The following is a 27,780-nucleotide window of genomic DNA, read 5'->3' on the forward strand; positions in this document are numbered from 1 at the left end:
CTTAACTTCTGTTTTAGTGTGCTGGAGTCTCTGGGGTTGAGTCATGAGTAGGGCCCAAAGCTAAAGTTTTATTTCCGCTGCTTTTCAATGCACACACGTTTTGCGTTCACGCCCAATTGACTCAACCCCCCCCAGCCCAACCCAGACCCAGACTCAGAACAACGTTTAAAAACAAAAGCAAAACAGATAAGTCTATATATATATAGCAGTAAAGAAAGCTGACAAATAGAAAGATGTTTTATGTTTTTGTGTGCTGTGGAATATTCAGCAATCAGAGCATATTAAGTGTGGCAACTGAAGAATTTATACATCTATAAAATTAACGCAGCACTTGAAGCAAACGAGTTTATGGGCTGAGGCAAACGAAAGCAGAACAAGCAGAGCCAACAAATCTGTTTAGTTTTTGTATAATAAATAAAAGCAACTGTTGAGTGATCTTTGGCATAATTGTTAAAGTTGTAACAATGCTATAAACGTGTGCACTGGCTCTGGGACCCCCTCAATAGTTGCTGACAATGCGGAGGCTTCCAGCAACTGGAGAGGGGGAAAGCAGAGAACTCAACTCAACTCGACTCGAACTCGAACTCAACGTGGCGATTGCATTCGTTGCTCTTTGGTCTTATTTTAACTTATGAATATCAGAAGTGAAAGACGCACACACACATACACGCACATACACTTACATATTGAGTTCTTTGTATTCAAGCGTAAGAAAATGTTAATTTTTATGCCTCTGGCTGCGTTACACGTAGAACCAACGAACTCGGCTTTCAATACAAATAAAAAACTGAAGTGCCTATTGAATATACACACATATACAACAACAAATACACATACATATGCATATATATCTGCGTCTAGTCGAACCACTTGCGGCATATTCCATAGAACTTGTTATAGTTAAATATATATATATATATATGTATATATATGCATACATATATATATATATATGCATACATTTGAACATTTAGAAAGGCAAGCTATTAGATCTGTATGCTTTTAAATCTTTATGCTTGTTTTAAAATCTAACAAAAACATTTCTATACGCTAATTCTTCTATATAATATAAACAAACTTTATTGTATTTAGATGTTAAAAGGTTCTTGAACGAGCTTTGTTTAACAATAAAAATGTAAAAAAGTTCTTGAATGACATTTGTGCATACCCTATAAATTATATATATTCTTAAACAGGCTGATGAGCCATGTTTATCTTTTTGTCTGCCTGTATGAGCTTCTATATTGAAGCAACTATTAAAGCTAGCGTTACCAAAATTGTTAGGTATATTCGTTTATATTCTATGCAAATCGAGATTGCTTTAAAATTTTTATATCTGTATTTTTTCTCGACTTGTGGGAAAAAAAACTGTACGAGACACACTTTTAATATTACATCAAATAACATTTTTCTATGCCCATCATTAATATTAGTTTTTGTGTTTTATTAATGATAAATACATAACGTACAGCCTTTCTACAGGGTCTCGTAAAGCCGTCAGTGCCCAACTTTTAGCATTTTTGCATATATTAGTGCCAAACCCAACAGCTTTATATAATACAAGCTTAACCTTAACGCAAACTAGGTTTATTTTTTATTTAAGCACTTGCAGCAAGTTTTATAATTTTTGATATGCATAATTAAAGTAAAAGCATTATACGGCAACATATAAACTAGTTAAATAATGGCGTTGCGAATTTGTGAATAAAATATGATAACAGTAGTTTGAAACCTGTTGAGTTTATATAACAATGTTTTTTTGAACTTGACTCAGTCAGCAAAGTTATGACTAGAAAGAAGTTGAAGACGCTGAATATGTGAAATTTAAATTCTTAATTTCTTTATCGCTTATTTATGAATTTTGTGAAATTCTTTCTCTTTTTAAAAGGCTTGCGTGTAATTTATTAAAATACTTTAGAGTCTTTAAGTGCCTTTGATGTTGCAAGAAATAAAATGAATTCGTATTATCGAAAAGCAATTTGTTTGTTTTTATTTTTAGCTGGGCTCATATAAACGCTACTTGCAAGATTTAGATTGTTTATCTTTTCTATTTTTCTTATGTTTTTTTGCACAACAAATTCTGACAACTTAACGCAAGTTTCAGTTCAGCTCAGAATTGCGAGTTGGCAACATTTTGAGGGCTTTGTAATTGGAAACTACAATGCCGAATGGCAGACAAGACGCAGCTAACTATAACTAAATACATGCTTCAAAACAAAACAAATACAAAAAAGAAAAAAAAAACCACAAGACCACAACGAGCGGCGGCCGCCGCCTCTTTGGGCCACAAAACAGTGGAAAACCAAAACAGTAACAACAACAAATTTGAAGTACAACTGAAGCAAACATCTTTTGAATACAAACTTTTTATAATGGACCATAAAACTCGGTACTTAGAGGCGCACAAAGCATTACAACAATTTCACATGCGGCTCGGTTATTTAATATGTGCGTAAATCTCTTGGATTGGCTGAGGGCCCGCAGCAGCAGTGTGAACTGAATTGTGAATTGTGTGCTGGGTTATTATAGCCATAGCCATAGCCACTTGTGGCCATAAACAAATTACCTTGATAAATACAGGTGCCAGTAGCAGTAACCAGACAGTCTAACAGTCTAAGCTGCAACCTAATTGCAAAAGTTTTGAGCAACGTGTGAGGACTATAAAAAGTGCTCTGTAATTAAAGTTGGACATTAAGGCAAGAGAGCTTATGAGGCATTCACTTCAACTCACTGTTGATCAATTATTTAATTAGCTATTTATTTTGCATCATGTGTTCATTTAAGCTATGCAAATAAGTTTGGAATTTAGGCATTTAGAAATATATACTCGACTCTCCTACCCATGAAGTTGTTGTTGCTTTCTGCTGTGCATAATTTTCTTGTTTATCTATTACTTTATTTTAGAAATATACTAATAGATTGTCACATTCCTGAATATTTTTTTCAATTCTATTCAGTCTTCTTTTCTGCAATATTCTCGCACTTTTTATTGATCGCAAGATTAATACTATATTTGTATTTGAATTTGCTCTGTAGAAAAAGAAGAAAAAATTGCCACAATTTATCAAAAATAATTGAAAACAAAATGTAACCATTGAATGATCTCAAATATAATTGTGGTAATTAAAAAATTAGTAATGATGACAATTAATAATAATGACATAATTCGATATACAACTAATATTGTTATATACTCTTTGATTCTACTAGGACAGCTTCTATAACTATTCTATGCTATAACAAATATCAACATTAAATATTTATTTTGTTTAGTTTTTCATGCATTATTGGCTTAAAACTTGACTCACTTAATAAAAATAAATTCATGAATTCAAGTATATGCAAAGAAGTTTCAATTTGCGTTTTGCAACTCTATTTATAAAGACAACCAATTATGTCATTTCACAACATTTTCACATTCTTCAAACCCTATATATATATTCTATATTTATAGAAGTGATCTGTGTGCAAACTGCAACATATGCGTGGCTTGTATAGAAAACTATTTATATTTGACGAGCGGCGGGCGGACGGAACGATGGAAAAAAAAAAATTAAATAAACTTATTTGCGACAATTTGTGACCAGAAATGGCGCTACGACTAAACAATTCGGAGAAACCCAAACAAAAAATGAAATCGAAAACACGACCACAATTTAATTTGCTTTTGTTTCAACTAATAAATTAAAAAAAGCAACAAAAACTGCCGTTTGAATGCAACAATAAAAAAACATAAAACAAAATGAATTTAAATAGAAATAAACTTGTTTAGAACACGCTTCACTTTCGTTTATTTATTCATGAATTCAATTTGACGCATTGTTTGCTAGCTTTGCCTAAAAAAATAAATGACTGATAAAAACAACAACAACAAGAGGAAGAAAGAAACTTTTACTTTTCTCTATTGTCCGAGCATTTATCTTAAATTATTGTATTTTGTTTATGAAAGAAATCGTTCGTATTGCAATTAATCTTCAGAGCTAACCAATTAGATAAGCGAGGCCATCACCCCCCACCCCCACCAAAGCAACAAACAAGTGAAAACTGAAGACCTTAAGCTTGTGTGGGCAGCGCAGAAGAGAAGAGAAAGTTGAACAACGCGTTCTAATGCTTTGGATCATTTGCATTTGTATCTTATGAATGCGTTTTGAAGCTTCCAAGTTGCACTACAACTTTTAGGCCTAATGATGGCTTTCAATAAAAATATGCAGCTGTGGCTTGTAGAATAATTAAGGCAATGGTTCATTAAATATTTGCTCGCGTACTTAAGCAAATGCCGCAGCGTAAGTTATGAGTGGGTGGCTATGGGGGGCGGGGGTGACACGCGCTTAGATATTGACATTTTTTTTTTTTTTTGTGGTTGTTGTTGGCCATTCTTATGCAAATCAGCTGGTAACACGCACCACAAATTATAGTCGCTTGCTTTCAATAGTGCTCATAATATGCGGAATATGCAAATGGAAACGCGAGCAAGGACACTAAAGCCTTTGACGAATGCTCGCAGGCTTGGCTCTCGAATATTTAGCCGCAACTTTCTTTGCCTTACGTAATGCTGCACACGGTTTGGCTTAAAGCTTTAGACAAGATTTATAGCAAACTCAATATATACGTTTATTTTTTGGGTCAATAACCGCTTGATGGTCTAAACCAGCAACTAAATATGTTTAGCATACTTTAAATTTAATTTTTGCATTCTTTTTTTTCTCTTTTAGCTACAACAATGTGAAAAGTATTGGGCAGCAGTCACCAAGCTGATTCAACAATATTCTTTAAATTCAACTTTAATCAACTAAAAACACAAAACACAAAAACAGGTAAGCAGTCCAAATTTATATATTGTTATTTCCGTTGCTAGACGTTTTTGGTAAATAATGAATATTTAAGCATATTTTCATTCACTTGAGCATTGTAATCGGAGCTTTTGTATGGATTATTGCTTAAGCAATTTCTTTTGTTAATAAAAGCCACTTACTTTATTAATAATTGAATGAATTTTCGCATTTACTTAGCGCAATATAAAATTCCTTTTATTTACATTTAATTTAAATTCCACTCTTATCACTCACACACACACACGCACACACACTTCCTCTTCAGATATGACCTTTGGGAAATGAAATGTCTTGGGTTGTTGACTCGTATCCATGTTTGTTCTCCCCTATGCTCTTGGCAATTGTTGTTTGCTTTGCCTTCCACAGCAAATAAATGCTCATACGCATTGTAAGCAGCTTAGCAAAGGACTCACTCTCTCACTCAGTCAGTCACTCTGTCTAACGCTCAGTTATGAGCTTTGGCTTTCGTCATTGCCTTATTTGGTTATCTCTGGGTGTAGAGAAAGGTCGTTGTTAAAGCAAATGCGTTGGACTAGGTCAGTGTGTGTATGTCTTAACTTTTGATTTCTTGGCAACGACTGCGCACTGAGAATTTTGTTAGAGTAAGGGCGTGAGCAGGCCACAAAGGCCTTGGCAACAAAACAGGCGGCTGGCAACATTAACTGTCTGCTCAAATTGCTAGCTAAATAAATAAATTAAATTAAATGTTAGCTAAATAATGACATTTGTAATTTGTATACAAAGTCAAGCAGCGCGTATGTTGCTTTCAATTTAGTTTACTTATGTACGCAACATGTTGCTAAGCGCCTGCATGTTGCTTAACGCTCTCAGCAGCTGCAAATGTTGCTCGCGCTCTTTCACGCCTACGCTCTTGTGCTCCTTGACCTTGAGCACTGCCATAAATGTTGCTACAGCTTTGCATTAAATTTGGCGCTCCAAATTTATGCGCCTGCTGTGTGCTGTTAGCAACATGTTGCTAAGCATATGTGTATGTATGTGTGTATAGCTGAAGCTGTGAACTCGGACTTGAAGCCAAACGCATTTTCAGTCGCACGCGTGCTCTCGCTAAGTGTAAATTGAAATTTGAAGCAGGGCAGAGCAAAGAGTGTAGTGTAGTGTTGGAAAATATGTATGTATATGTATATGCATATGCATATGTATGTGTGTAGTGGAGGATGCGCGTGAAATAAACAAGACGAAACGACAACGACAAGACGATCCCCCCCGCCAAGCTGCCAGCGGCTTGAGTTAGGTAGCTGCTACTTTTTATTAAATATAGCTGACACATATGTATGTATGTATGTGAAATAAATTTTATGTTTTGCATATATTGTCGCCCATGTGTGCAACTGTTAAAGTGACGCAGTGCTTTGAAAATAAACAATCAAATCATCAGCAGCGCCAGACAGCGAATATTTTAAGTGCGCCAAGAATCTCTGAATCAGCAACAGCAATAAAAACAACAAGCAGAAGAAGAAGAAGAAGCAGCTATCGCTGCGTCATCTGTGTGCGCTAGTTTATCAGCATCTGTGCTAACGTTTGCCCTTTTGAAAATTTCATGTTGTTGTTGTTGTTGTTATTGATTTTTGTCCTTTGTTTCGCATAGAATGTCGCTGGCATTTAATATAATTTATGCTTATTTAGCACAAACAAAGCGTAAGCATTAAATGTTTAAATTAATGTTAATGTACTAAATGTTAGTTGCCGCAGAATCTGCTGATTCATGCTTTGGCAAGTAAGTTGCTCAATCGAAAGTAAAATTTCGTTTATTAGCCAACAGCTTAAGCAGCATTTAATTTAAATGATTACACATGTCTGAGCGCTAAGATAATTAACTAAAATGTTAACATAGTCTGGAGTGTACGATGAGCTTGCAGTTTGCTCAACGCTCAGGGGCACTTTCCTTTTCAGTTTGATACAGTGAGCAGCAGCAAATTTGTTGCTTTTTCTTTATTTCTTGCTCTCTCGTTTGCATTATGACACTAAATTCAGTTGTGCTGTCATTGAAACTAAATTCAAAGCAACAAGTGTCTGGCCTTGAGAACTTCTTTGTGCTTAGAGCCAAGGCGAACTAACTGTAAAGTTAGTTAGACGCAGTTGCTAAGTCTTCCTGACCTCTCTGCTTCATTGTCTAGTCGACACAACATACATCACAGCATAATTATGTTGGCAAAATTTGTCTAATGAGCAACAACAACAACAGCAATTATCGCGTGTAAGCAAAACAAGCTGCCAAGGCCCAGGGGGCGGCAGTGGGGAGTGCAATATGCAAATGTTACATACACACTCCATACGGTTTGTATGTTTGTAATTAAAGCTTGCCTCGCTTACTTTTTCACGCTGTCTTAACTTCGCCTTGCAGCTGTAAAATGCAAATGAAAGCCAAAGTTAATTTTTGTTAGATTTTCACATTACGATACAGATAGAGACGATCTACATACATACATACATACTACAGTTAGCTATAAGCCTGGCAGCGCTTTTGGTTTTGTAGTTTGTTAACACCGAAACATGGTCGATGAGTATTAACTGCAGTGAAATTTTTTCGTCTGAGAATTCAATTAGTGCAAAATGCGCTTAAATGAGTTGATGTTTTTTATCTGCAGCAGCGCAGCAGCAGCAGCAGTAACAGTACTTTTATTAACTTAATGTGCAGTGAAGATTCGTAACAATAAACAAATATTCAATTTAAAAGCAGAGCTAAAAATTTTGTATTATTTAATTACTTAATCTTGACTGTGTACAGTCAAATGAAAATTATGCCAACAAAGTATTAGAAAATTAAACTGAATATTAAGAATTAAATCTGCTTTGGAAAAGAAATATTTATATTTTGGAAAACTAAAAATTCTGTGTCTAAGAACTTATAGCTCTTATACAAACAAAAAATAAAACTACCATTTGCTTAGCTTAATAACAAATAAATAATTATTTTTTATTTTTTATAATAAATAAAAATACAAACTATTGCAGTCTTGTGGGCTAATTTAAAGTTACAGAGTAGCGTTCACTTTTTTTTGTTATTTATAAAACATGATAATTTTTACGAGCTGTTTTTAAAATATATTTTTGCATAAAATATTTTTTTTTGATGTCCTAAAAGCAGGCAACAATTTCTGTTACGTTATATTTTCAGCTACAATACATTGCTTGACTTTTTGTTGCATACTTTAAAGATAAAATAGCAAACTAAACATCTTAGCAGCTGCTTTAGTTTGCTTATAAGCAGATTTTGTTTGTAATTATATAAAATAATATAATTTTTATTTATATAGTTACATTTTGCCAGCGCTTACTGTAGCTCAACACGAGCGTTGCTCAGTTAAAATATTTGTCCCTGACTTTGCCACACACAAGTTCAATGTCAAAATGTGGGGGGCGGCACTTGTGTGTGCAGTGGCGTTAATTTGTAGACCCCACTCACCCCAACAACAAGTGCTTTGTATGCATGACTACCATTACAATTAATTAATAAATTCTGCAAGCTTACTGCAGTAGTCGTCATCACTCAGCGTAAAATTGCAAGTGCTCAATTGGCTGACATAAATGTTTGCGGCTGCAATTTCATTTAAATAAATGCAATGAAACTATAATGGCTTAGAGCCAAATATAAATGCCAGCTAAAAATCATATTCAATGGCATTTGAATACATATATAGAAAATTTAAAAGCAAATACGCTTTGATCTGCAATTGCTGCTCTTAAGCTTGTTATATATTCATAACTTTAAATATAGATTTTCCAAACAAATGATGCGATATTAATAAATGCAGCTATGCCAAGCCATAAATATTTGAAATTAAACTTAAGTTTGTTTTGATTTTAAGCGATTGTTGTTATCTTTTGCTTTTATTGCCATGCACATAAAACTGTCTACGCATGATACATAACAGATTGCTGCTTAGGCAAATTGTTTGGGAAAGGCATTTCAAGGAAAAACTATTTTTATGCAGGAATTTGTCTTCTATGTTGAACTTTGTGAACTGACGTCGCTCGGTCGGTTGTTGGCACGAGAGCTGCCTAGAGTGAGAAGAGTGGGCAGCTGATGAGTAATTGGTATGCATGATTCATTTGGTTTTGGGGCTGCCGTTTTGGACCTAGACCTAGACGGTTTTTATGTCTATTTTATGCACGAGTCTAATGCGTAGTTTATTCCAGCGATTTTTATGCTCGCCTTAGCCCATTAGCAATTGCAATAAATAATACATTAACAAAGATCAACAATTTTGTGCTTCTCTCTCTCTCTCTCTCTCTCTCTTGCTCTCTCAAATTTCTAGCGTCAAGTGTGCATTTGCCGCTGGCGTTAAATGAAATTTAATTTCCTCAAGTCAGCCAGTGTGCAATCGTATCCACATAATGCTCAACATAATGGCAATCCATTAGAGCTGTCAGTGGCTGTCAGTCTGACTGGAGATTGAGTCATGCAGCGTTGCAAACTGGCAGCAGCAGCAGCAAATGGTTGCAACACATTTTTGCATGCAACGTTTTGACGTTGCTTGATAAACTGATTTGATGATAGCTTAAGTTGCTTGAAGTTGCTTAAACTAATGACACATTTATAATTTAGCTTTTGTTTTTCTTTTTCGTTTTTTGGCCGGCAGCATGTCTTCCGGCTTGATGTCGTGTGTGCGTGAGAATTCGCCACCCCTGGAACTGGAGCTGAGTGCAGCAGCAGCAGGTCCCTTATCACTGCCAACTGCCAATGGCAGATCTCATGACTATGCGGGACCAACGACATCCACACCCATTGGCAGTCCAGTGGCAGTGGAAGCAAACGATGGCACAACGGGTAAGCAAAGCAATTATCTAATTTATTTTAGCACTTGACTCTTTGATTCTGATGCTTCAAGATATCACATACAGTAAACATTCTATATAAGCAAAACTTTTATTCACTATTTATAAAAAATAAAGCCAGGTAGCGTAAAATTGTGCGAAGTTAGGTAAAAGAATGAAGTGAGTTAATTGAACACTGGTTTTCTGTCCGTCCGTCTGTATGAGCAACAAGAACTCAGAGATTATAAGAGCTAGAGCAATCAAATTTGGTTATTTCTGTAATATAAGTACCTCTATTTAAGAAGCAGTAGCAGGGGAACGATATATTCACCAGATTCCTAATACAACTTAAAAGAAAAGAGTGTATGCTTTTGGCAGCGTCTCACGCAAAGAAACTGGGACTGACAGAAGAGGACGGCTGCAGGAAATGTAAAGAGCCAGGGGTCAAGGAAACCTTAGAACACCTTCAATGCCAATGTCCGGCACTTCAACAAGTGCGAGATTCCCTCACTAAAAGCAGCAGCGGCTCGCTGCTGAGGTTTGCTAAAAGCATCAACATACTAAACGAATTAAACAGCCCCTAAACTCATTGTGACCGAATAAAATTGCTCTCTTTTTTTTTCTCTTAATTAAAATCTTTATTTAATATTATTCAGGAACAGTTTTAATTATAGTCTTTAACCTAAATGTTGTCTTACGTATACGATCTCTTAATTATGGTTATAAATAAATAATTTTCATCTTATTATATAGGAATAGGAGCGGTAAATTGGTAAATAATATGTTAATATCAAAAAAAAAATAGGTTCAGCTTAGTTGCTTATTCAGAATGTTTACTGTAGTAATACTTATGTAAGCACATAGACAAACATTGCAAATCTCACTTTTTACACATGTCCCAACAATGTGCGCCAATTGTTGAATACCCTACGCTGTTTTAGTTAGAGCAACAACGACTGCAAATCTCCCACCAACAACAATAAAGTTGCTCTATGCCGTTAGTTTGCTTAATTAGCAGAAGCTGTGAAATTTCATGTTGTGTTTTGGTTTATTTGTTAGATTGTCGCCTACGACTACGAGAGAGCAAACAAAGTCCAAATGACATGCAACACACTCAGTAAAGTATTTACATATGTATAAATGTAAAATATAAAGATAACATACATATGTATGAATTGTGTGATTTGTTTTGTATAATAGAAATAGAAATAAATTTCACTTTTATTTGTAGCTGCATTCACTAAAGCCTAACAGCTGTTAAGCTGGATTCATTGGCATTCAAAAATGTTATGGAATTAAATTTGTTTGGATTAAATAAACATAAATAACTTTGTTTATATAAAAAAGTTGCTGTCCACGACGGCGCTCATCGTAATTATTAGACCATGACAATGGGACGAGACAAACGAAAATCAAAGCAAAGCGACAAAAAAAAGTTCTGTTGCAATTTATGTAAGCAAGAGCTGAACCATGTCGGCAGTTCTAACAAAAGAGAGAGAGAGAGCGAAAGCGAAAGAGCGCGAGAGGCAAAGAGCAAAGCGCAAAGAGCACGCGGCGCAGCGGCCCACGCACACCTGCTAAAGCTAAAGCTAAAGTTGCCAGCGATCGATTTCGTTGCCGAAGTCTGTTCGTCATTTTAGTGCTTCGCTTCGATTACAAATTCGCTGCTGTTGTTGTTGTTGTTGCTGGGCCGTCTGCGTTAGCGTCTGTTATTTTCATTAAATTCATTTGCTGCGCTACGCTCTACCTGTGCATATATCAATTTTCTTTTCAAACGTTCGCAAGTTGTGCTCAGTACCTGACGCGCGTGTCGCTGTCGCAGTCGCTGTAATTGGAATTAGTCAATGCATTAAACAGTTGAAAAAAAAGCTACAAATTGAAGTGTGTGCTAATTAAAGTTAAGTGATCGTGCTAAAGCTACAAATCAAACTAAGCTAAAGAACAAAACAGCTGCTGCTTAAACTTTAACAGGTAATAAACAGTAACAATTGCAGCACAAATTGTTTATTAATAACAAAAGCCAATCAATATGCATGCGGGCTTTATATACTTAAAACTCAATTGTAGCTCGGCCCACCCCCTAAAACTCAAAACAGTGTCAAAGGTTTATCAATTTAATGGCTCAGTTGCTTTAACACTTTGGGTTTATGTTTATAATAATCAATGTTGTGTGTATATCAAAAAGCAAGCTATAAAAATTTGGGTCGCTTTTGTTATTGTTAGTTTTGTGTTTGTTTTTTTGTGTATTTTGTTGTTATGGCAATCGCTGGAAGTAAGCGTGCAGTTGAACGACTTGCTCGTTGGAAGTCTCTGTGCATTGTATAATCAGTTTTATTTATATATTTTTCTCTTGCTCTGCTCAGTTATTGAAATAACAAGTCAAACCTTTGCTGCTGATAAGTCACTTCGACACACACACACGCTAGTCCATTGATCTGATTGCCAGGCACTCACACTAGTCTTCAAAGCACTTAGGCAGTTTCCGCTTTTGGCCCGCTCGATATTTGCTGATACTATAGCGAGCGCTATTCACTCTATATATATAAAGCGATTTTATAGCGTTGGTTTATGCAATTTATTGCACAATCGATTGGGCCAAGTTTCTTGTTTGTTGTTTGTTTTCTTGCAAGGTTTTTAATTGGTTTTCTCTCTATTTTTATGCTAGTTAAGTGCATTAGGCACTTGTAAAGCGGATAACATGCCCACGCCAAGTCAATGCCAAGCTTAGGGGCGTGGCAGCAACAGCAGCAGCAGCAGCTTACTTGACCTTACACAGCCCCCATGTGCAAAAGCCAAGTTAACAAAAACAAGGCGCAACAAAATATCAAGTATACGCTCACACACACACACACACAGACAGACGAACGAACGGACGGACATATACAACTGCTGCCAATTACTGCAACTTGCCGCTGGCTAAAATACAATTTTGTCATATCTTGAGCTTTAGCTTTAGCTTTAGCGCAACTTGTCTGTTTGCCAATTTGCATTTTGATTTCAGTTTTCAAATGATTAATTATTAAATTGCGCCTACTTGGACTTGCGCAAACTCAAACGCAGACAACTTGTCCAACTCGACAGCGACTGAGTTATATATAGATATATACATTTGTATATATTGTTTATTATTTTGGAGTCAGTCTGCTAAGGCGTTTGCATACTTTATATAGAATTGGTGTCAGCATATTTGATTTACATACAGAGTCGAGTTTTTTTTTTATTTGTTGTTAGTTAAGTAAACATGCACGCTTTTGGCTTTGATCTATTGCTGAAAAGCTGAAAGGTGCTAAAAAGCAAAAGCACTTAGACAAGCCTAATTTGCAAAAAAAAAATAATGTATATTCAATTAAATTCAATGAAAAACAACTAAACAAGACTTTTAACTTTATAAGCAAAAATAATTTATCTATAATAAAAACTATACATATTTGAATACAGATTAGAAAATAAACTTAAAATAATGTTAACAAGTTAACTCAGGAACAACTAAAATGAATCAATAAAAAAAAATATTCTAAAATAAATACATAGACTTAAATAAATTTATTTTTGTTACCGATTAAAATATAAAATAAACAAAATTTTGAAAATTCAGGAGCAACTCAAATACAAATGCAAGTATTTACACTTTTAGATGCTCACATAGATAAAAAGACAGCTATATACAAATTTTTGAATGTCTAGCTCTTAAGCTAGCTTAGATCTTGGCGTTCATACAGACAAACGTTGCTATATAGACAACGCTCGTGAGGCTAATCAGACTTAATAAGCTTTCTTTTGCCTGCCACGTATAATCCCCAACTTAATTAGACAATTGTACAATTTTTGTACAACGTCTTTTAATGTTTATATAAATGTTCATAGAATTGCTTTGCGCATTTGCTATGCTAATATTAAATTTCCATATAATTCTTAAGCAGCTTTATATTTACTTAAAATTGTCTGGCACTTAAGCTTGCCACATGTGCTTCAAATTACGCAAAAATTCACATAAAAAATAAAATTTAATACTGAATAATGAGCGAAGCGAATTAAAATCAATTTGACAAAATCATAGAGATGTTGTGGTCATAAATGATGTAAGTGATAATATTAGATCATCATGATTCATAAGAAAAAAGGCTACAATTTGTTAAGCAAAACAAAAGTTAAATCAAATTGTGAATGGCGTAATTTTATGATGGAGTAAAATGTCTGGCACTGACCTTGAGCAGTGGCGCCCCAATTACGCACATCAAAATTAGCACCCAATTGTCGTCGGCCCCCGCCCCCCTGAAACATAAAAATAAACAACAAAAGAAGCTCTGGGCGCAATTAGGACAGCCGAGCCTTGGCCACAAGCTCTGGATACACATGACTAATCGCTGGCGGAATGAATATAAAATTAAGCACTAAATTAAAGCCACAGCCATAACAGCAGATGCTTGTGTACTTTAACGAGCAAACATATGTATGTACATATAGCCATGTCCAGCAGGCAGCCAGGGCAGAGCCAATGGATTGGCTCGCGTGCCGCCGTCACCGTCGCCGACGCCGACGCTGACGCTTCGAATTGGCCTCAAAACGTGACTGGCATGCCAGCTCAGCTCGCTTTGGCTCACTCTGCTCACTTTATGTTTAGTCATCCATGTTTGCCAGTTAACGGTATGCATTGCGTTGCGTTGGCCTGGTCAAAAGGTGTTTGGCCCATTGATTGGAAGCCATACCCAAGCCCAGTAGCATTCGCTTCCGCTTGTCAATTGATTTGCACATTGATTCAGTCTGTGCTGCTGATAGAAAGTTTAGCCAGATTTTTAGTTGCTCTTTAGAGCGCACTAAATGGCTGTTAATAACGCTAATTAAAAATTTATACAATTGATTTAATATAATTTAGTTTTTATTAGCAGCTACCATAAGAAATTATCGAAATCAAGCTGTAAACTAGCAATAAATAAACAATTAATTAAAAAATCTATAAAAAATTATATTCATTATAATATGAAACTAATTTAATTTTTGATTTTTTTTTTACTTATAATTAAAAATTATTTCATAAAAAAAAGAATAAAATGTATTTTGATTTAAAAATGTAAACACCAAAAATAATGTTGAAGATAACGTTATAAAACTAATTAATATATTAAACTTATTTTATTTAATATTTTTTTACAAACTTTAATAAAAATTAATGCATAAAATTTGAACTTTAAAAATTAATAATAAAGTTAATTTAAAGCCATTCAATACAATATATGCAAATGCAATAATTTTATATTTTTATTGCATAATTAAATTAAAAAAAAGCTTGTTGCGCCTAAATTTATGTTTACGTTTGTTGCCGTTTATAAATAACTTTAATATATGAAGTGTCTCAAAATCAAATTAAAAGCAATTAAAGGTAAACAGTGCTAACTTTTACAAGACTTGTTATCAGTTATAAAACTTTACAAGCTCCACAAATATCTTTGTTTTTATTACTTGCCCTTAAACAGGCAACTTAACTTTCTTGTAAACATCCCAAACTCATTATCAAAATGACAAATCATGTACAAATGTATTGGGAACTGAGTCACGACTGACATCATCTCGTTGAAGTTTTCACTTCCAAAGCTGCTGCTGGTGAAACTGTGAAATTCGCACTTTGTGCCCCAAACAAAGGTGCGAAAGCAATTAACTGTGACCTCATGAGCAGCTGCAGGTGTTAGCTGTTGACCCCACTTATCAGCCAATGCAACTAGAGACGCATAAGCAGTGATAAGCGGCAATTAAATTGATTAGAAATTTACAATGCGCAATGGTAAAAATGAATTGAGGTTGGGTTGAAAATTTCGCAAAGCAACTTCGATTTGTAGATAAGGCTCGTCAATTGGGCTTAGTTATCAAACGTGCAAATGAACTCACATGGCATCGCCTCTATATATATTCACGACGCTACCAATATAAATACTATATAGACGCAATCGTTTCGAAGATTAGATACGACCTTGTCTAGAGGCAAACAAATGCACAGCAATTTACACTTTTGGCTTTTTGCCTATTTATGGGCATGTTTTTAGCCCAACAGCAATGGCAACGGCAACGGCAATCGCAATTGCTTATCAATCAGTCGGAATAATTCATGACAGCGTTTGGGATTTATAGCGAAAGAGACTCACTCAAGCAAAGATTTTAGTGCTTCCAAGAAAAAAATAATTGAGAAATGAGTGCAGAAAACAAATAAAATGCAAAGATTTATTTTTATTTTTAGCATTTGTTTACAATAATTTTATTTATATATTTGCAATAGTTTGATTGCAATGTTGCTTATTGTTAGCTGAAATTAATCGGCTGCCAATCGCTGAAGGCGAAGAGAAATTCATTTCATAGTCTAAAGTAGAAAATAGAAGAGGGGAATTTACTTTGGTTTTTAGAGATTATTATTATGCATATTTTGTTAGATTTTTTTTTAATTTCTTTTCTTTTTATCTGAGTTTGTGGCACATTGTCTCGAATTCGTTATGATAAGCTGTTTTATTTAGCTTCAAATGTTAATTTTTTATCTTTTTCTTTAAAGCATTTATGACTTTTTATTGGTTTTGAGATTTTCTTTTAGTATCGGCACAAGTTTAGGCCTTAGCCAAGCTTAGATTAAATTTAAATCAATTACAACATATTTTGAAATTAAAATCATCAATTAACATTATACAAAGTAAGCCTATGGCTTAGTGTTAAATTTTATGCACAGCGGTGCGTATGCGTAATATTTTAAGGCCTAGAGCAATATGAAATTAATACGTCAATGTACAAAAATGTTTCTAAAATTTATATTCAAGACAGTTAAGTAGGCAAATAATTTGTGCTCAGTGGAATTTAAATAATTTTTTTTTTAAGAACTTAGCAAACTTGTAGCTAAAACGTTTAAGTAGAAAACAATTTATTATTGAACGATGCTTAAATTGAAATCAATTATGAAATTAAATACATCAATTACCATTTCAAAAAGTGAGCCTATGTCTTAGTGCTGAATTTTGTGCGTATGCGTAATATTTTAAGGCCTGCTGGCAAGTCAACTGATTTTAGTATTTACTTTGACATTGTTAAATCATCTGTGCCTATTATTGTTGTTGTTGTTATTTTTGTTTTTTACTTTTATATAAAATTCATTGTGTTTACTGTCTTTTGTCTCCAATAGGGCAACAGCAGCAGCAGCAGCAACAGCCAAAACGACGTCGCTCGTTTCATCCGTTACGGAATCTGCGTCGCATATTTCGACGCCGCACCATCAACAGCGCGGACAGCGTTCAAGCCGCCGCAGCAGCAGCAGCAGCTGGCGCCGGGACTTGCAACACGCTGCCGCCGCCAACGAGCAGCGCCAGTGAAAAGAATTTGCGCAGCGTTAGCTCCGCCGCCGCTTCCGCCAACGCCAACGCCGACGCCGTCTCCGCATCCTCGCCTGCTTCGCCTCTGACCCACCAGCAGCTGCACGACAGCTACGGCACACAGTCGCTGCCCAAGTCCAAGTCCTACGGTGCCCATCGGGATGAGCTGCTAAGCGTGCTGCTGGGCAAGAAGCGCGCTAACAAGCAGCAGCAGCTGCAGCAGCAGCACAACGCTGACGCCGATCCAGACGCCGACGTCATGTATCAAACCCAACGACAGCCTCTGGGCGTGGCTGTCTTCCCCGACGCCATGAGCATGAGCCGCAGCAGCTACTTTGCCGAGCATCATCACCATCGCCAGCTGCGCAGCATTGGCGACTCCACGCACGAAGTCAACGGCGCTGCTGGCGGCGCTGCCGACATATCCGACAGTCAGCGCAGTCTAAGCGAAGCGCGTCTCCTCGACGTCGATGGGTAAGTCGTTGAAGCTGTGCCCACAACTTTTTCAACAATTTGCTTTGCTTGCAGTGATTACACACGCGAGACTCTGTCCCAGTCACATGACAGCGTCTTCTCAGAGTCCGCCACAGCCAGCAGCCTGTCCATAGTGCTCAAGGTGAGTTCAGCTGCAGCTAAAGCAACTAAAATTGCCTTCAATATCGCCTGGGTTCAAATACTTGCTGGAAACAAAGCAAAGTCGGTTAAGAGCGAAGTTGGGAGACTCTGCATAGCATAGAGGATAGATTGCAGAACAGAATAAATATGTAGATACATAGAAATTAGGGGCATAGATTCAGTTAATGATTTTTTGAATATAAAAGAATGTTTAGTGGCTGATATTCATAATTTAATATCTGATCTCGAGTTTAGCCTAATAAAGTGTAGCCCCAGCTCAAACTAAATTTTTAGAGTCAACAGTCATGTGAGGACCTAAAAAAAGAAGAAAGGTGGCAGACTAGTGAGATATTTAGTGAGATTAGTGAGATTATTTATTTAGAAATTTATTTGAAACCTAAATTCATGAGTAAAAAAAAAGTCAGTGATGAAGTCAATTTGCTAAAGGAAAACAGCTATAAGCTATTTGCAAATTTGTATACACTTTGACATTTTTGTAAAAAATGGAAAAAGGGTATCATGAAGTTGTGCAAAATGTATGTAACAGGGAAAAGGAGGCAGACCCCATAAAGTATATATATTCTTGATCAGCGAGACAAACTGAGTCGATATAGTCTGTCCATTCGTCCGTTTGAATGTTAGAGCCACTGTTTCTCAGTAACTATAAGAGCTAGAGTAACCAAATTTGGTATAGAGGTGCTCCTATATCCAAACCCGAACGCTTTTTATTTATTTCCTCCCCCCTTACGATATTAAGCAATAAAAAAATATTTAAAAATCTGAAATAAATCATAAGAACGCTTGGTCATGGCTTTGACCGATGCCGATAATTTTAGAAAGTTCGGGTTAATAACTTATGAGTTATTCACATTCTATATTTCAATATAGACAGCGGGGTGCGCTTGCTGACGCGTCGTACAAACGTCGCTCCGACGCTCTAGTCATAGTGTATATAAAAGTTGGTTGCGCCCAACTTTAATTTGTTCACTTGTTTAAGCTATTACATATTAAAAAATTCTAAATCTAGCTTATAATAAGCTAATATGTAATTAGGAATATATATGCACCTCTTTTTGCTCTTAAAGAGTTTTTTCTGATTTTCTGATATCGCGCTAAACAAAGTTTAAAGTATAAATCGTAATATATAATTCGATTGGTGGAGTCTAAGACGACAACACTGAACTCGAGTCTATCCTATATAATATTATATATGCTTAGATCAAAACAAATACCATTATTTATTTGATAAGGAATATATATCGTACACTTTATGTCAAACTATCGTATGTTACAGAAAAGTTAAAGCATAAATCGTAATATCTTTAAAGTTTAAGCGAATATTTTGCAAGCTGATGAAGTTTTACATTAATTTGCATCACAAACGTATTTGTGGAATATCTGTCGCATTTAATAATTTATATTAGTAATCAGACTTTTATTTATAATAATCTATGTTTATTGTCATAAAGTACAAATTGCGAGAAAATAAAAAGACTTTTAATCGAAGCACAATAAGTCTGTAAATAGTATTTTGTTGCGTGTGTTTTCTAAAACGTTCAGATTTGGTTTAGCTTACAAATGTAAATCGTTGTATTATTATAATATTTATATAATGAATGACTGACTAACTTTAAACTTACGTTCATAGCAAACGAATAGACCTTAGCACATTTTAATGCAGAGTCCAATAAGTCTTGCTATACAAAATATGTATTTATCAGTATTTAAAATTTATACTTAAGCCAGTTAAATGAACAATAATTCTATTTAATCTACCATAGCTTTGATGCTTTTTTATATGCAATTTATTAACAATTTATTCTTAGCCCGCTCTAGACAATGAGCTGGCTGTGGCTTAATAAATGGCCCACTTTATATTAAGCATATGGCATTGTTGTTATTCATGCGCCACTTGCAATCAGTTTTAATTGGCTTTAATCAAATTCAATTTAAGTTGGTCATTGACTCACTTTTGATTTGTTGTCATTGCTTGAATTTATTGCGTCAAAAGAAAAAACTACGCATGCAATTGAAAATAATTTTCATGCGCGAATTGAAATTTTCTGGCGTTGCAACATGTAGAAGAAAGAGAAGAAGAAGAAGAAGCAGCCGAAGTATTAGCTAACGATCTGCAACTTTGACTGCATAATCGAGTTGAAAACGCAGGCCGAAGAGTTCAGCACGCGCTGCTGAAGCCTTAGAGACTCCCAAGCGAACGAAGCTTAATGTGCCACAGCGCGTGGCAATGTGCGGCTTCTGCCACAAAATGTTGCTGCTTCTAATGCTGCCGCTGCTGCTGCTGCTGCTGCGGTTTGCTGGCCAAACAAGTTGCCTGACCAACCAACTAGCCAAGCCAGCTTCTCCACTCTTATTGCTGCTGTTGTTGTTGTTAACTGCTTCTTGTTATTCCACTTTATTTCTTTTGCTTTGCTTTCTGCCTATTTGCCAACCTGGTTAGCAAATAAAGCGCATTTCTTTCTGTTTCTATGCTATTGAACTCCTGCAGAGTTTTTCGCTAAATCAGTTTGCTGCCAGTCGACGACGTTGCAACAGCCACAGAGCCACTCAGCCCATGTGGCAAGCGCAAAAAAAATAATACAAAAGCTATAAAAACTAAAAAGCTCAAAGTGTTTCAAGTGTTGCTCAACTGTGTGTGAAATTTAAACAAATTTAATAACAATTATTTGTATTAAGTATTTAATATGTGCGCTGCTTGTTTAGAAATTTAATAATTTATTTATAAGTAAAGTCTGCTGTACTTGAAGTTAAAGTTAACCGGTTTGGTTATAAAAAAAAAGATTGCACATTGAATTGTAAAAAATGCGACAAAGAAGAAAAGCGCGTCGTCTAGTTAACAAGCCTTAATGGGAATAGCAGCATTGAAACAATCAATTTTCACTCACACATACACACACATACACACACACACAGTCACACATAGATACAATGCCAATGGGTGCTTCATTAGCCAAGATGACAGGCAATCTAAGCGATATGGTAACACGGTAACACGCATTGGCCATCGAATCAGGTTGAGCACACACACTCATACACATATATGTGTGTGTGTGTGTGTGTGTTCACACGCTCTAAGCCGCTGACAACTTGTCGACCAAGTTTGCTCACAGGACATGCAAATTTCGCTTTACATTTCACATTCGTCATGCGATATCATTTCCTGTTTAGCTTAGCTTCGCTGATTTATGATATTTTCCTATCACACTTTGAATTTCCTTGTTTAATTGACCAGCTGCTGCATATGCTCTTGGCCATATTTGGCCATCTTGGCCCACTTCACAAGCCAAAGTGTCATTGCTCAAATTGTTGGCATTGTTAAGCGTTATAGGACGTTAGCTCTTAACTCAGAGACATGTGGCTATGCGGATAATTAGAAAACTTTCTGCAGATGACAGTCTTGGCATTCACTTTAGTTTTTAAAAATGTTGCAGAATTTAAAGAAAATTGTTTGCTGTGTTGTGAGTATGAAAAGAAAGAAGCAAAGCTTGAACTAAACTGATGAAAATAACAAGACTTATTATTTTTGTAGCACATAAAATAGTTTATTTATATTTTTCTTGCTTAGAGATGACAGAGAAGCTCAAAACTAGGGATGCAACAGCATCGTATTGCAATATCGATAACTAAACAAACAAATGAATTTTTTAAGAAGATTTAAGTTTATATGAATATAAAATTCACTATTCAGTACTGTTTTATATTTGTATTATTCATATTTATACTATAAGCTGTTTATTAGAGCAGCTCAACGCACATTCTAAGAATATTTTAAAATTAATTGTTCTACGAAAAAAATTCTTTACTTCTCAAAGTTTTCTTAGAATTTAATACTACAAGCTTGTCAAACTTTATTCCATTTTTAAATAGTTTATTGTATTGAACTCAGCTTGTTGCGACGTATAAAGTTGCATCAATTCAATTCTTATTTAAAACAGACTTTTTTATTATAGAATCGTGGAATATACGCTTAGAACTTTTTGTGTTAAATGTGATATTTTGTTTTGTTATTTCAGCGCGCCTTATGCTTATTCCTAACTAATTTTATTATTTAAAACATCTTGCAAATAAACGCCCCAGCTATAGTCAAATTAACTTACTAGTTTATATAATTTTTTCTACTCCAAATTTTACTTTATTTACTTTAGCAATGAATATTGAACTCCAGCTTAGCGCTGCTTAACTAAACTAATTTCCAGCTTACTGCACTTTCCACTATCTTTTAGACTATATTTCGCTTACTTAACTTCCTCATGATACGAAATTTTTAATTGCAATCGCAGAGTGAACACGAGTTTTGCATTAAGTTGCGATTTGGCAGGAAATGTAAATGCAAAAGGCTAAAATGCCAGGCGGCCATAAGTTTGACATTCAAAATGATGTAATTTCGAATGCTCCACTTTGCATACGAGCTGGCTGCCACATGTTGCACGATCTCTAACAGTTGTTAGACCAGTCGTCGTCGGTCGGTCGGTCGGTCGTTGTGCCACTCAGCAGCGCAGTGTGCTAATAAATCATTGAATGTGACGAGTGGGCAGGCAGTGGTTTAGGCCAACAGGTAATGGTGGCCAACAGTGGGTGTCTTACCTGTGTGTGTGTGGCTAAGGATGCGCGCTTAGCTAGAATTTCTAGAGTGGCAACTTTCAAATGAAAACTAAAGGAGCATTGAACTCGCAGCAAAATTTAAATAGTTTTGTTAATTGTAAATGTTGCAGGGATTGGGCAACAAAAATAGCAGACGAAGGGGCCAATGCTCGAGGCTGTCTTGTTATGCTTCAAAGCTGTTGATTAATGAGAAGAATCTTCAGAGAGAGAGAGAGTGTGGGAGGGGGAGGAGTGATATGAGGATGAGGCGCAAGATATTTAAAGCAATTTTAATGGCGCCCAGTTGGAAATATTTCTGAAATTTGTTTACCTAGTTGAGCTCAACTCACTTTCCCTCTCACTCTCACTCTCACATGCGCTCTCTCTCTCTTTCTGTTACCCTTGAAATTTCAAGTGCTGACAATAAACAGATTTTCCCAAAATTTTGCTGCCTGTGGCTTAACATGCAACTAGGTAAAAATTATTGTTGCTGCCACATCTGGCGCAGCGGCTGCAGCTGTCTGGCCCTGCTGCCTCTTCTTCTTCTTCTTCTGTCTCTGCATCGCCTTTGGCTGCAGCCCTGCTGCACACATTTTTTTATTTGTTGTCAGTTGCACATTGCACTTGGCTGCGCTCACAACAAACAATTTTTAAACCGCTGCCGCCCGCCGCTTGTTGTGGCAAGAAAGTGAAATTTCGTATATCGCGTGTCATCGTGTTATATATAAATATATGTATATACATATGTATGTGCAACAACAATAGCCCTTATTAGTTAATTAAAGTGTTGAGAAATAGCAGTTGCATCTACTTATATCTTAATTGTTGTTGTTGTTGCTGCTCTCTTTAATTTTATAATGGTAGCCGGAAGTGCGGGCACGCTCAAAGTTCAGAGCAGTCCGTTCAAGCTTTCGTTTGCGGTAAGATTTCAACTTTTGATGAAGCACAAGCAGCAGCGCTCATATTAATATTTAATCAGTGTATAAACAAAACTAAAACCACATAAAATTGTTCAGTTGCTCAATCGTTGAACGCCTCTGGCTCGCCTCGAGGCGCTCACAATGCTTGACTTTAAGCAAAATCCTTTCAAAATGCGTCTCAACGGCTCCAGTCCGAGCGGCGAGAGTCGCCTCAGCCGCAGCTGCATGCGGGCGCGTCTCGTCTTCCGCTGGAAGAGCTGGGTAATGCCTAAAATAATATAAACAAAAAATATAACCAAAAAGAACTCGAAGCAGTAGTAAACAAAAAAAAAAGTTATATTGGAAATAAGTGAAACTTGAGTTATACAATTTATATTTATCTTATTTTATTAGATTATTAAAGAATGTTCAAATGAAAGAAATTAAAAATATATAAAAATATTAAATTAATTAATTAAAATATTTTTCGAATTGTTGCTGAATATTAATAAAAAAAATTATTAATTTTCAAGGTAAATTCATTGAAATATATTTTATATTTAAATATGAAAACAGCACTTAAATTAATTAATTTTAAAACATTTACTGCATTATAATTCTGAATATATTTAAAGAATTTTAATTAAATTGAACTTTAAATAAAAATCTTTTTATCTAATTAATTTAATTTTATTATATTAAACAAATTTAAAGTTAAAGAAATTAGAAAAACATTTCGATTGGTTAAGCTAATTAATTTAAAAATATTTCCGTTATTATAATTATGAATATATTTAATGAATTTAGGTGGATTGAATTTTAAATACAAATTATTTTTATAATTAAATTAAAATATTCGAATTGATGCTGAATTATAATAAATAATTTTTATTTATTATTTTAAATTCATAGAAATATATTTTGCATGTTATTAAATTCGAAAACATTTAATTTATTAAGCATTATTCATTTTATTGAACATAAATTAAATGTTGAATTTATTTGAATTTTTTTATTATATTCAATATTCAATATATTTTCTAGGCAGCTTAAAAATGAGTTTTTATTAATCTGAAATCTCTTTTATTTGCTTTGCTTTGCAGGCTGAGCTGACCGATGTGCTGCGCAAGCGTCGCAATCGACCGGATGCCTCCGACGAGGATCTGGGTCTGCCACACAGTCCGGTGTCGCCGCAACGTCACGTGGGCGGCGGCGCACAGAGCCGCAAGGCGAATGCGTATGCCACACGTGGCGGCCACAACAACGTGCAACAGGATGTATCCTCGCTCAGTTTGCTGAGCGTGCACAGCACGGACAACGAGGATCAGAGTCACAGTCACAGTTACAGTCAGAGCTACAGACAACAGCAGACAACGTCGGCGTCGTCGCGCATATCGAGCAGCTCCTCAGTGTCGATGAGCTCCGAGATATTGCGCCAGAAGCCAGCCGAGGAGGAAGTGGACGCAGTGGGTCTGGAGCGCCAGCGACTGTCGCATGCAGCCGCCAAGCATAAAATGGCCATCAGACCGGTGAAGAAGAAGGGCCCAAGTAGACAGCACAGAAGAACTTTAGAGGTGAGTGGGCGTGGCAGCAATTGATGAGCTAAGTTATACAAATAATTTTCATTCACAGACTGCCATACCCGAGGCCAATGAGCAGGAGCTGCTTAAACTGAGCCAGAGTCCCAGCCTGAAGGCGGTGCAGGGTAAGTTGCAACTTGGCCAACAGATTAGACACATTTTTTCTAATATAAATTTTGTACATAGATGTGGAGCTGAAGAGCAAGACGCGCAGCTTGCCAGCGGGCAGCAGCTTGAAGCCAGTTGAGGCAACAACTAAAGTTGCAGCTAGCAGCAGCAGCAGCAGCAACAACACAACAAAGCTAAGCATCAATAGCAGCAGCAGCAGCAGCTCGCATATGTTCGGACTGCGCTCGTTGACAATCAAAGCGCCCCAGGGCGAATCCTCTACAGACGGCGATGTGCTGACCAGTGCCAGTGATGCCTCCGAGCCTGGATTTCTGCGTCGGCTGATGCAACGCAACTCGAAGCGCAGCATAGCGCGTGCCAACGACGGACTCGAGGATGTGGATCACAGCCAGAGCGTAGCCAAGAAGCTGCAGATCAGCACCAGCTGCCTGGAGGCCACCACACGCGCTCCAAACATGCCGCTGCCCAACAAATCACGCAGCGCCACCAGCCATGAGCAGCACATACAAGAGACGCGTCAGCTGATCAAGCGTGAGATACACAGCGAGGGCAAGCAGGGACTCCAAGCTATGGTCAGCAACTATGGTGTGCAGCCGCAGCCGCCAACGCCGCTGAAGCCCAAGTCGGGACCAGCTGCGCGTCAGCGCTATGTGCCCCAAGAGCTGGGCGCACAGCTCGAGGAGGATTGCCTGCAGTCCAGCGCGCTGGTCCAACACTTTGAGCGCAAGCCGCGCTTTGTGGGGCTCAGCTCGCTGCAGCAGAAGCTGACGCGCTCCAACGACTCCATGGGTCAGCACTCGAGCAGCTCCAACTCATTGGAGACAAGCACAGATGAGCCCTCGCCGCTTTACTATGAAGAGAAGCAGCGCAAGACTGTGGAAAAGTCGCGCAGCTTTCGCCATCAGCAGCAGCAGCAGCAACATCATCAGCAGCAGCAGCAGCAGCAGCTGGACGCAGCCTCGCCGCTCAACAGCAACATGCCCAGTTTGCCGGACTTGTCCATTAGCTTTCGACTGCCCGCCAGCTACTACAACAGCAACAGCAGCAGCAGTCCCAGCTCGCCACTCTCGCCACAGGGCAAATGCGTTAGCCTGGGCTTCGAAATCAACGACAATCAGCTGCTGCAGGCGCGCGCTGGCGACAGCAGCAAAGCACTGCATTCACCGCAACGCGGCAGCAAGCTGCTGCTCAACAGTCCCAGCGCCAACAACATAACGCAAATTGAGCAAAACATTGATTTGATTGTCAAATCGCCGCTGGTCAATGTGCTGCGTAAATCGGGCGCGCCAGCCAGCGAGCAGCTGCAGCTGCACCTGGAGACGCCGCCGCCGCCAAAGCGTCCACAGCAGCTGGCGCTAAAGCAAACAACAACTGAGACGCCCAAGGCCAGTCCGCAGTCTAGCAACAGCAACAGCAACAGCAGCAACTGCTCGCCTGAGCAACCAGAGTTCATGAAGATCCAGCTCAATCGCGTGGATCAGGCGCGTCTGCATCAGAAGGCGAATCTAGTGCTAGCCAAGAATGTCAAGGAGCTGCGCAGCCAGAGCAGCGATGATCTCAGTCTGCGGCGTTTGAGCAACGACAGCAGCAGCAGCATTCACATTACCGAGCGTGCTCAAGCGCCCAGCAAGTCTAGCAATGCCACGCCCACCAGCAGCAGCAGCAGCAGCAGCAATGCCACGCCCACCACAGCACACAGTATTAGTCTAAGCAGCAGCAGCGAGCGCCTGAGCACGCCAACAACACCCAAAGCGAAGGCGCAGCCGCAGCCAGCGACAGAGTCGTCGAGCAAGCGCGTTTCGCTTGAGGAGCGTAAGCGATTGTTTCTCGCTCAGGAGCAGCAGCAAGCGAAGCTGAGCGAGCGCAAGTTGCATGAGCTGCGCTTCGAGCGCAAACAGTCCATCAACGAGGAGCGCAAGCCAGAGCCAATTGACACGCCCCCAAGCGTTGAGCACAGCCCAGTCGAGCCCAGCAGTCCTGCTGCTGTAGTGCTGCGCAAAAAGTCATTTGCCAGCAACAGCAACACCAACAGCAGCAGCTGCAACAACAGCAACAGCTGCAATAGCAATGCGATTGTTGCCACTGCCACGCCCAGTCATGAAGACGGCACGCCCGAGCTAATGAAAGTGTTTGCACGCCGCTCGCTTAAAGTCAAAGATGATGATGTTGTTGCCGCAGCAATTGCCACAGCAGCAGCAGCAGCAACAACGCCGTCGCATAAAAAGTTGAATGCTGCTAGTCAAAGCGTTGATAGCGACAAGGAGAATCAATCAAATAGTGAGGAAAAGCTAGACAAGCTGCCTGCAGTCAGCAACAACATGAACAGCAGCAGCAGCAGCAATCACGCCAGCAGCAACAGCAACAACAACAACAACAACAATCGCAACTCTGTAGCAGACTTTCGTAATCTCAACAAAAACAACAACAACAACAATAGCAAATTGCCGCCCATAAAGCTCAGCAATGTGCGCAGCAGCAGCAACAACAGCGGCAAGTCTAACAGCAACAGCAGCAACAACAACAACAACAGCAAGTCTAAGCCTGCAACTGAACGCTTTTCGCTGCAACTGAAGCCAGCAACAGCAGCAGCTGCCACTAACAACAACAACAACAACACAGCTGCAGCAGCAACTGTTGCCGCTGTCACAACAGCAACCACTGGCAGCAGCAGCAAGACCATCGAGCGCTCTGCCACTGTAGGTGAATTCAAGGGCATTCATCAGCGTCGCGCTGAGTGGGAGCAACGTGTGAAGGAGGCGCTCAAGTAGGACGCTCTCCATATCAAATATATACATTTCTTTATATATATTATATATATATATGTTTAGTTGTAATACAGCATTAATATGGAAAAAAAACAAAGTTAAAAAGGCAGAGCGGAGGGGGCGCCCCCCAACCAAAGAAGCGAATGTTTGCAACAAATTGTTTAGTTTACCGCCTAGAAATTTAATTTTGAACCTTAAATTTGTGTTTGTGCAAGTCAAAGAAAAAAAAAAAAAATAATAAATTCAAT

General features: G+C 37.7%; 1 protein-coding gene across 2 annotated transcripts; it reads left to right on the forward strand.

Annotated features, from left to right (window-relative positions):
- The first annotated feature begins 4,716 nt into the window (after positions 1-4,716).
- LOC108596959 (J domain-containing protein DDB_G0295729) lies at positions 4,717-27,752 on the forward strand. Of its 2 annotated transcripts, none has more exons than XM_017983205.1 (7): positions 4,717-4,814; positions 9,434-9,621; positions 16,759-17,419; positions 17,474-17,561; positions 24,162-24,632; positions 24,691-24,763; positions 24,825-27,752. In XM_017983205.1, exons 2-7 carry the CDS (start codon positions 9,435-9,437, stop codon positions 27,533-27,535), a joined length of 4,191 nt encoding a protein of 1,396 aa, XP_017838694.1. In that variant the 5' UTR covers positions 4,717-4,814; position 9,434; the 3' UTR covers positions 27,536-27,752. The 2 variants fall into 2 exon arrangements, with proteins under 2 accessions (XP_017838694.1, XP_017838693.1); XM_017983204.1 differs by lacking the exon at positions 4,717-4,814 and adding an exon at positions 5,907-6,084.
- The last annotated feature ends 28 nt before the right edge of the window (positions 27,753-27,780 follow it).

Source organism: Drosophila busckii, chromosome 2R, assembly GCF_011750605.1.
Source record: "Drosophila busckii strain San Diego stock center, stock number 13000-0081.31 chromosome 2R, ASM1175060v1, whole genome shotgun sequence".
In the NCBI taxonomy this organism is placed as follows: domain Eukaryota; kingdom Metazoa; phylum Arthropoda; class Insecta; order Diptera; family Drosophilidae; genus Drosophila; species Drosophila busckii.